General features: G+C 40.6%; 1 protein-coding gene across 1 annotated transcript; it reads left to right on the top strand.

Moving 5' to 3' along the window:
- Nucleotides 1–3973: 3973 nt before the first annotated feature.
- LOC148048221 (uncharacterized) lies at nucleotides 3974–6172 on the top strand. The gene is made up of 2 exons (XM_087707859.1): nucleotides 3974–4056; nucleotides 5694–6172. The coding sequence occupies exons 1-2, from the start codon at nucleotides 4008–4010 to the stop codon at nucleotides 6077–6079; spliced, it is 435 nt and encodes a 144-aa protein (XP_087563985.1). The 5' UTR covers nucleotides 3974–4007; the 3' UTR covers nucleotides 6080–6172.
- The last annotated feature ends 4976 nt before the right edge of the window (nucleotides 6173–11148 follow it).

Here is an 11148-nt window from a genome sequence, read left to right as displayed (position 1 = left end):
AACAACGTAGATTTTGCCCTCTTCCCTTGCTTGTCTGATGTTTACCACAAATAACGTAGTTCATTCCACATGCATTTTACCCTCATCTCTTGCTTGTCTGATATTTACCACTATCAAATTTATACTAGCGTTTATTTAAAAAGTAACTCAGAACTATTACAACCAACTTTCCCTTCAAATAAAAGTTAAATAGCATGGATCATATTCAAATAATACTTTCAGCAAGAGTCAGTTAACCTTCTATTTTAAAATAGTCCCATCTAACAAAGTTTAAACAACATAAATCATTCCGCATTCTTTTAACCACTATCAAATTTATGCTAACGTTACTTTAGAATCTAGCTCAAAGTAGTTTCACCCAGCTTTCCCTTCTGATAGGAATTAGTCCACTTTTTCTACCGGAGAGAGGTCTCAAACCCCCATTCAGTCCTCAACTTTAGGAAGTCTTTTGAAGTATCTAAATTCTCGATCTGCGTTCTTCTGCTTCTCTGAGGAAGGAGGGGCTGCCCCCTCCATCTTGCAGCCGCATGGCCAGCCGTTTGCTTTCTCCTTCCGCTTGTCTCTCCTCTCTTCCAAGCACGTCAGGAAGTCCCGCCTTCAGAATCCTACAATAGAAATCTTGAGCCTCCGAAACAGAGTTAAGACGACATCTTTGATTCTCAAATGTAACTGTAATACCGGCAGGGGCCTCCCATCTGTATCGAATCTGTTGACTCCTAAGCTCCTTAGTTAAAAAGGTGTAATCCCTTCTTGCCTTCAACATCTGAAAAGGAATATCTTTGAAAACAATCAGGTCCTGGCCTTCAACTCGAAAACTGTTATTATGAAACTTTTGCACAATCGCATTTCTAGATTCTTTTGTGGAAAAATGTATAATTATGTCCCTCGGGAGTTGTCGCTGTTCCGCTATCAATGAGTTCTGGCGATAGATTTTCCGAATCTGCCAATCAAAGTTAAGTCCCGGGCTTCCCAGCTCATGGCTGAAGGCTTCGGCAAAGGTCTGTTTTAAATTCTCTTGCTCCTTTTCACGGAATCCTCTGACTCTAATTGCAAATGCCTTCCTATTAAAATTTAACATCATAAACTGTTCTTCGTTATTTCTAATTTTTTCTTGTAAAATTTGAATATTGGTAGTCAAATTAAAATTAGCCTTCTCCAGACTTTCCAATTTGTTCTCTATTTCAGCAGAGTAATCTGACAGGGCAGACACGGCTGCAAACGTATTCGCCTTCATTTGATTAACTTTAGATTTTAGATCATCATAAAGTTGCAATACAAATTCCTGAATTTCTTGTTTAAAGGCATTAAACATTTTAAAGAGATATTCCTGTGTTAAAACTTCTCCAGTAGAGGGCGTAGGAGACAAAGGCTGTGTTTCCAGAAAAGATTCTTTAAATTCTTTAGACACATTTGTAGCAAGACGCTTCTTTGATCTGGGTGCCATAATGAATAAACAAGTAAGCAGCGCTTCACTCCCCTCTATTTCCAAAGAAGAAGAGTTTATTTTGTTAAGGAGAGGTCTGCAGGAAGATAAACCCGGCTAAGTACATCCAGTAATCATCCACGGAGAGAAATCGCCATTTTGAAGTCTATTTAAACAAAGAAGTCTTTAAGACGAATGGTGCTGGTATTTAAGATAGTAATAAAAGCATAAATCTCACAGGGGTGGTACCCTCCCGTATCAATTCTAGCTTGAAAAAACTTTGTTTTGTCCTGGGGGGGGCTAGCCTGTCTGGGGCTGCCAAAAAAAAAAAAGGCAGCTGAGAAGAACTGGCCGGAGATAAAAGCTCCGCTTCGGCTGGATCTAATCTCTTCCACAGCCAAAAAAAAGGCTGTGGCTTACGAATAGACCCTAGTCTACGGAGCTATCCTCCCTGCCCCTTTCTTAGCCAAAAAGGGGTGCTATCTATGATCTTATTTAGATATACAGACCAGATCTCTGAGGAGCTCGGTGGAGCCCTCCTCGGCAACAGGCCACGCCCCCAGGAAGTGGCCGTCTTATTTCTTTCTTATAGAGGACTTTTATCAGTTCGTTATTATCTACAATGTTTTCAAGGTCAACTCTTCTTAGGCAGCTTTTACCAGGTACTTTGCTACTAGACAGCAATGCAGATAATTAATTCAACATATTTTATTTAAGTTTTTGGCTTCAAAAACAAATCTAAGCAATTCTCAAAAGTCACCAAGTTACCAAGAAAATCATAGGCATAGAGTGAAAGTTAAAACACCAATGGCTTCCGATTTGCTTTCTAACATCCTTAAGCAGTTCTCAAGATCTGTCACTTCCTTTATTCTATCTGACGGCTTCATCCATTCGCTGCTGACCCAAGGGAGTGAGAACACCTGATGTAAGTACCACCCATTCAGCGCTGTTGTAATTTCAAATGGTAGCTGAACAAGTGGTCTTTAAACAAGGATTACCTGGACAATGGTACTTTAGTCTCTTAAGTAACAATTAGACACTAAACATTCAATAAAAGAGATGGCTTCCTTTGCTATCGAGGAGCTAAGACGTTTGTGGTAACAATACCATTTGAGATGCAGCTTTAAATGATGTTGAGAAGGTTTAACAAATTACGTGGGGGATTTCCTAATTAGTATTGGTGTAAAATAAACGAAAGAAGAATCAATGCAGAAATGGTGCACAATAGAATGAGGTGAATAACCTTATGAGTTATCTACCCAAAGAAAAGTAAAATACAAACGCATATTAGGATTGTGAAAATATTCTGATTTCAAGACAGGACTCCTTTGTGGGAGTGGTTTGCCGGCCATGTGACTGGGTGAGAGTGGCCTGCTGTCTGTGTGACCAGGAGGGAGTGGCCAAGATGATGTCACTGAATTATTTGCCCCAATGGATGAACTACAATAACATTAAAATAACTACAAAAACAATAAAAGAGCTACTTACAGCAAGAAGATGACTGTTCTTGCCAGTCTTCAGTATCAGTGACTCCAATGAATGGGCTGCACAAAGAAGAGACACAGAAATGAATGCTTCATTGCCATCATTGGGATGAACCCAGCACAGAGCGCACCCAGCAATAAAGACAGCTACTTACAGAGGAAGGATCACTGGTTTGCCGGTCTTCTGCACACCACTTAGGTTGGTCCAAGTAGCTACTCAGAAGTTAGTGGTTAGAAGCAATGGTAAAGCAAGATATGGAATTAAAACCAGAAATATTTTGTTGGCTATTTGAAAGGGAGTACAATATATATTTAATTTTACACATGTTAGCAGCTGCTGGGATTGTGTTTGCACAACAGTGGAAAAACAGAGATACGAAAATGAATAAATATTACAATGTGCAGGAATAAATAAATTGACAATTAAAATCAAGAAGGCTTTGAATACTTTTTCACATGGGATTTGTTTTAGCAATTGCTAACTAACGGAAACAGAAATTAGAAATCCGAAAAGTATGAAAGAAAAGACCAATAATGTAAGGAAAGGTCCCTAAAATGTATAAGGAAATATTACTAGATCATTATTAATGTGTAGATAACTGCGGGACATTACACCCCCACCCCCACACAAACTATGACAGTGCCAGGAAAACACCAAAAATAAGAATCCCCCCCCCAAAAAAAGACTGCAAATGAAACCAGTTTTTCCCTAACCCTAAGAACAGAATAGACAAAGCCACTGGAATAAAAACCATCTTTTAAGTAAAATTATTTTAAAAAATTCTATGCACAATACATTTTAAAGTATTGAGTATAGAATTTTTAAAAATGGTTTATATTAATTTATTTTGGATAGAATCTTTTTTAAAATAGTCTAAGACAATTTTAAAAAAGAATCTACACAAAATAAATTGAAGTAAACCATTTTAAAATATTCTATACTCATTACTTTTAAGTAAAACTATTTTAAAAAATTCTATGCACCATAAATAAAATATAATTTTAAAATACATTAAAAAATAAAATAAAAAAAAAACCGGGTGACTTACCAGCAGGCAGAATCAGCAGCACTCCAATGTGATGGATCCGACTCCGATGCGATGGATGGAAGCAACAGGGAGCAGGCAGGAAGAGAGGCTGCAGGAACAGGTAAGACACTGGACTGGAGGGACAAGGCCAGGGTTGTCAGTAAGCAGATCGCCTGGCAGGCTTAACCAGCCAGGCAAGGCTGGAGAGGGGGGTGGGGGGCTTTCGGCCGCTACCGCCACTACTGCCAGCCCACGGCTTTCGCTAGAGAAGGCCTTCAGGCCTTCAATTGCGAAAACTAGGCCACCACTGCCGCTACCACCACTGCTGCCAGCCTGTGCCTTTCACTACAGAAGGCCTGAAGGCCTTCCCTTGCGAAAGCTAGGCTGCTGCTACTGCCGCTTCTGCTACTGCTGCCACTGCTATCGCCACTGCCGCCACCAGCCTTCCTGAAGGCCTTCCCTCGCAAAAGTTAGGCCGCCACCGCCCACCTGCCTTGGGCCGCGTGCCGTATGACAGCCCACGGCTTTCACAAGAGAAGGCCTAAAACCTTCCCTCGTGAAAGCTAGGCTGCTGCTGCCACCCCTCGCTTTCGGCCAACGGGGTACGCCAGCTCGCTGCTTTTGTGAGCTGGCATAAACTAACCTCCCTCCAACTGAATACTTGGTCTGTCTTCTTTGTCACCTTACCTCAGGTGACGAAGGACTGGTAGCTCAAATGCTTTCACTCTAATTTGCTGTCCATAAGTTCCACCATGGTGGAGAAAGGAGCTGACATCGTGACAGCATGACATGCGATCTTGGTGCTCCAAGATCACAGTCAACATTTCTGCCGCTGGATAGTCCATTCGGACCTAAACCATCCCGCATTGATGATGATTGAGAAGGGCATCTCCTGCTGATCTCAGGGACACCGCAAAGTCCTTGAAAGATCAGGAATTGCTTTTTTTCCGGTGACAGAAACGCAGCTAATGAAGCTGCTGAAGTTGGGACAGCTTCGGAATGCGAAGAAAGCGAAAAGTGTGTCGAATTGGTGAGGAAATTTTATTATTAGAAAAAGAGACTACCCCCAAAAAATTAAGTTAAATTAAAATTGAAGATAGAAGACTGTAAGCGGCGAAATTAATCTACATTAAACAGTGTGTTATCCTGTTTCTAATTTTTTTTTCATGGATGGATTTTTTGCAAATACTCCCTATTTTTTAAACTGAATGGATTCATTTTTCTTCTTCTTTTTCACTTTCGCTTACACCTATGGATTAAATAAAATTTTCCTTATTTTTTAAATAATGCTTGATTGGATTGATTGGATTGGTTTTGATCTCCATTTAAGGTTTTTTTCTTTCTTAAGCTTGGAATATAAAGAATATAAGAAGAAGGATTATAAAGAGGGTTGTAACAACAGGAGGAAAAACAGTTACACTGCCACATAGAGGCTGGAGGCTGTATACATTGTTTTTCTTCTTTCGCTTTGATCACTTGCGATTCAAGGTTCTTTCAGTTTGTTTACTGACAGTGATAGTAGGAAGAACACAAGTTCTTTATACAGGTGCTTTTTGGGAGTTCTATCACTAGCTATTGGAGGGAAGACAACATTTTGACTTGAAAGATAATAAATGAACCTGTTTGAAGTTTATTAAAATAGCCTTGAATTCTATGGTGGCAGTACCTGAAAAATTGGAAGAATGGCACAGCAGAAAAAAGAAACTGTAACATTACAAATGATTATGTTTGAAATTCAAAATCTATTTGTTGTGACAGAGAGAATTGAAAAGAGATTGGAGAATATGGAATACAAAACAGAAAAATTTGATGGAAAAACTGAGGACGTTTATCAAATGAAGAATGTGGAGGACAGAGTTCAAAACATGGAAAAAAATGAGCAAAGAGATAAGAAATCTGTGGATACTGACAACAAAGTAAGCATGGTTGGTAATGGCAAGAGCGGAATATGGAAAGGGGATATAGATGGATTGGAACGCTACCCCAGACTTCAAAGCACAGAAGAAGAAAAGAGAGAAAAATTGACAGAGATAAGGAGAGAAATCTTGACAGAAGCACCAGGGATAACCAAAGATAAGCTGATGGAAAGAGCAGATGCTGGGTTTCGAGCTTTTATGAGATACGAAAGGAACAATATGTTGTGAAGAGAAATTCATAAAAGATTTATTAAGAAAATAACTAGAATATTAATACTACAAATGGCAAGAGATATAAGACTGCACTATTACTGAAAAGATAAAGGTTGATGCAATGAAAATGTATAATAAAAACTAAGCTAAATTTAGTTTACTAGTAGTATGTATAAAATGAAGTGACGACAGCTATAGTTAAATAATGATTAATACTGATAACAATACATATAGATATATTAGTTTGATAATATAAAATTTTATATAAACAACAATGGAGAATATGAGAGGAGGTTTAAAAGCTTTATCTAGAATATGTTGTAAAGATGTATTGTGATTGGATGATTTTAGGATGATTTAATAGAATGTTATCATATAATCCTATTCTAGATTTTGAATATTATATATAAGAGGATGTAAAAACAATTATAGTCAAATTAAGGTTCAGATATAATACTCGTGATATACACAAATATATGTGAATTTAAAATATGCAATTTGATATGAAAAGCAGGTGATGACTATGGAAGAGATGCATGGAAATACTGTAACCAACTGACACACTTTCTACAATTTGTAATGGAAGATGTTTTTTTTAATGTTTCGTTATTCAAAAATAAATTATTATTTTTTAAAGTTCTATCCTGGTGTTTGTGTCCTGATAAAAAGCTGAGGTGGGGCAAAACTTAGCCAAGCCTGGGACAGGTTCTACCAAGTCCTGCTGACCACTGAAACAGCAGTTCAAACGAAAGACAAAGGGGAGCACTACACATGTGTAAAAGGACCAGTGGAAGAACTTCAAGAATAGAATGTGATTCCTGGAGAAGACTGACTGAGAATAAAAATTACCCAAAACTGATGTGGTCATTGTGGTATGAATGGGTTTTGTTTGTGATTTTTCTCATTGCAGGAGTAGCAATTTTTGGTCTTTTGGGCCTGAGTGGTGGCCCACGTTACTCCATCTGAAGATCCCAAAACAAGCTGTAGAACTTCTCATCTTACAAGATGTGTTGGTTCTGTGATAATAACTGAACACAGTAATCCTAGGACAGTAATGGCGGACCTTTTGTGGCTCCCATGCCAAAAGAGGGGGGAGCACAAGGGAGTGGTACGCGGGTGTGCCAAACTCATAATGCTATGTGCATGACCCCAGTACGCATGCGTGCCCAACCAGTGCTCCTTCCCATTTTTGGTGTGCTTTTTTCACCCTCCCCAAGGCTTTATGGGAGCTTTCCTGAAGACTCTGGAGGGCGAAAAACTGGTCCTTTGGGCAAACCGGAACTTTGGGAATGGACTTCTGGTTTGCTTGGAGGGCCTGTTTTAGACCTCCGGAGGCTTCAGGGGCCTTCAGGAGGCTTCCCCGAAGGCTCTGGAGGGCTAAAACCACTTAGCCTCGCATGCCCAGACAAATGGTTCCGCGTGCCACTTATGGTAAGCGTGCCATAGGTTCGCCATCACGGTCCTAGGAGATAGTGATATCATAATCCCTGAAGATATAAAATGGATCGATTTAATTCAATGGTTAAATATTTGGGATTTTTTTTTCCTGGGTAAGAATAATAGGATGAGAATATAATACAGTGATAAGTGTGAAAAATCATATATTACAAGCAAGGATGTTTTCTCCACGTAATGTAACCTTTCAGGTAGATATTTGTTCCATAATACCATGCTCAGATAATGAGAAGCAATATTCTTTTGATCACAAGTATATTAGTGTGCTGCAACAATGGAAATGGGCTTGTGAAGGAGGGGAGCAGTGCCCTGGGTAGACTCAGGGTAGACCCAGTAATTGGGCCCCAAAAAAACATCTATAACAGGACATATACTGTATTTTTTGGACTATAAGATGCACCAGTGTATAAGACATACCAAGATTTTGAAGAGGTGAGTAAGAAAAGCTTTTTTTCCTCCCTGGACCCCCGGAGCACTCTGCAGGCTTCAGCAAGGCTGGGGGAAGGCAAACACCCACCCAACCCATTTCTATTGAAAATGACTGTTTTTCACCTGTTTCGTGCAAAAATGGGATGCAGGGGCAGGGCTTCGGGTGGCCAAAAAGGGCTGTATTCGGTGTATAAGACACACCAAAATGTCCATACTCTTTTGGGGGGGGGGCGGAAGATGCATCTTATACTCCGAAAAAGACAGTATGCTTTGCTAGAGAAAAATCTAGCCAGTATTTATGTTAGTGTTGGCACACTCCTTTGTACTAACAGATTAGAAGGAAATAATGCCAACACCACCACCTGGTGGTCTGGAATTAGTCTGACACTTCCTATTAAATTTAATCTGACAAATTGTGATTTGCAAATAGATGATCAAGGACAAGCTATAGAGGAGAAAACTGCCAAAGTAGGGAAAGTCAATCACGTCCCAGTACAGACTGGGACTGGGGCAATCGACTTCTCCTAGTTTGGCAGTTTCTTCTCTGACTGGAAAAGGATTGGTTTTCTAGTGTTCTTAGTCTTTGGTCATCTCCCCCTCCTCCCGTTTCATCCCTTCGATCCAGCACATAATTAAGTCAACCATTGCTGGGATGAAAGTCATAGACTCAACTGTGTCCATTAACTCTCCTGATAAACCAAAAAATATCATTGCTTTCAAGACCATCTCCAAGAAATATAATCCCCTAGTCGACCATTGACAGGAAGTATGCTGTCCTAAAAGAAAAGGGAGCAAATGAAGGTGTCATGGAAAATGAAAGTGTCACGGAGGAATATAACAATAATAGAATAAGTAGAATTTGAGAGAGGGAGGGAGGGAAGCAGTGGTGGGATTCAAAATTTGTTACTACCAGTTGTGTGGGCATCACAAAGCTTGGTGGGCATAGCTTGGTGGGCATGGCAGGGGAAGGATACTGCAAAATCCCCATTCTCTCCTGGTCAGCTGGGACTCCAGAGGCAGAGAATTGATGGAGGTGAGGCCAGTCAGAGGTGGTATTTATAGGTTCTCCAAACTATTCAAAATTTCCGCTACTGGTTGTTGAGAATTGGTGAGAACCTGCTGAATACCACCTCTGGTAGTATGCAACTTACAGCCATAATGGAGCTTATGAATCCAGACCATAAGTGTTGATTTTTTTTTGGGTTATTAAGCAATTGCCATGGTCATTAAAACAAACCAATAATTCATCTGAAAACTGCTGGCTTTTGTTAAAACTGTTGTAAAATGATGTCACATGACCTCAGGAAACTATCCACAGCCACAGATATGGAGTGTTTGCCGAGCCGAGCGTCCAAAGCTTGGTCATTTCCCCATGGATGGGATGGGCCTGTCATAACTTCTAATCTAGGTCATAAGTAGTCCTTAGGTGGATCCATGGTAATTTTGAACGGTTGCTAAATAACCACTCATCCATCAAGGATTACCTGGATAGTGCTCCTGTATGAAAACAATAGTTCATTTTTCTAATGGTAGGACTAATAGTATTATAATAACCGTGACTCATCAAAACCGCGCTCGACTAAGCCGCGCCCGATTAAACTGTGTCGCTGATGTCATCAACAGGGCGACAACAGCCAGCGCAGAGAAAGAAGGGCACTTTAAATAGCGCTTTGAAAGCAAGCCGATTCAACTTAAGATAAGGGTTAGGTTTAGGGTTAGCTTTAGGGTTAGGTTTAGGGTTAGGTTAAGGGTTAGGGTTAGGGTTAGGTTTAGGGTTAGGGTTAGGTTTAGGGTTAGGTTAAGGGTTAGGGTTAGGGTTAGGTTTAGGATTAGGTTTAGGGTTAGTTTAAGGGTTAGGTTTAGGGTTAGGTTTAGGATTAGGGTTAGGGGGTTAGGTTTAGGTTTAGGGGTTAATTGTAGGTTTAGGGTTTACAGCGTGCTTCTGTCTCCGCGCTGTTGTCGCCCTGTTGATGATGTCAGCGACACGGTTTAGTCGGGCACGGTTTAGTCAAGCGTGGTTTTGTGGTGGAACCAACCTATAATAACTCACATAACTAGCATGGCTAAGAGTTCCAAAGGCTTATTTTTTGATCTGCCAGAAAGGCTTAATCCTAGAAAATGGGACACCGAAGAACAAGGACTAAATGCAGCTGTGTTGCCAGTACAGCTGAATTGTGGTCATGTGACTGTGATGTGTGGCCAACCATTGGAACTTCAGATCTGGACTGCAAGTCCTCTTTTTCCTGTAATATTCTGTACATATTTTAAAACCTTGTGTTTTATGTCCATCCTTCCTCTTTTATTTCTAAACACTTTGTTTTGTTCTACACAAGCCTTTAAGTATAATAAACTTTAAAAATGAAAAAAGCACTAGGCTGAGGGCATATAAAGCTATGATTTTGGAAATCTGGAATCTCCCAGAGGCCATCAACAGGGAAGATTCTTTGTGCTGCAACCACTACTTTCCATTAGTTGGCCACCAGGAGGGGAGCAGTGTCCTGGTCCCTATAGTAGGACATCTGTAGTAGGGCATATACTGTATTTTTAGGACTATAAGACACACCAGTATATAAGATGTACCAGGTTTTTGAAGAAGTGAGTAAGAAAAGCTTTTGTCCTCCCTGGACCCCAGGAGCACTCTGCAAGCTTCAGCAAGGCTGAGGGAAGGAAAAAAACATCCCCATTTCTGTGGAAAATATTTTATATTCATATTTTTATATTAATTTTACCATTTATTTGTCCTCCTTCCAAACCTGATCCAAAGTATCTATCAAACTCAATTTCATTGATGGTCACATCAGAGTCGTGTTTGACCTGGGGGGGGGAGGGGGTGTGGCCAGGGTGGGCATGGCCAATTCGATGTCACTCATGTCAAGTTCACCTGTGGCGGCTCCAGCGCTCTGTCAGCAAAAACGGGCTTTCAAGCTCCGTTTTTGGCTGCAACGGCTTCCTGCAACCCTCTGCCAGCAAAAACGGAGCTCGAGGAGACCGCGCACAGCCCTTCCAAACTCCATTTTTGTTGGCAAAGGCACCACAGGCCAGTCCTTCTCTGTTTACAGGGTGGCCCTACACTCTCAGATCTAAGACCGACAGCGAACATTTTTTGGCTCGCATGCCATAAGTGGGGGGATTGCAGATGGGATTGTGCGCAGGTGTGCTGCACCCATAATGCAATGCACTTCCAGTTTGCTCATGGGGCT

This window comes from Thamnophis sirtalis, unplaced genomic scaffold (genome assembly GCF_051295495.1).
Source record: "Thamnophis sirtalis isolate CommonGarterSnake01/CBP01778 unplaced genomic scaffold, rThaSir2_p1.2 scaffold_3, whole genome shotgun sequence".
Lineage (NCBI taxonomy): Eukaryota > Metazoa > Chordata > Lepidosauria > Squamata > Natricidae > Thamnophis > Thamnophis sirtalis.
This window is presented reverse-complemented; position numbering and strand designations above follow the sequence as displayed.

Excerpts from the sequence above, each read along its gene's own strand:
- LOC148048221 (XM_087707859.1), top strand. The coding sequence starts at position 4,008 with ATGGATGGAAGCAACAGGGAGCAGGCAGGAAGAGAGGCTGCAGGAACA. Across the intron at positions 4,057-5,693 it reads AAGAGAGGCTGCAGGAACAG|AGAGAATTGAAAAGAGATTG; the intron begins GTAAGACACTGG and ends TTGTTGTGACAG.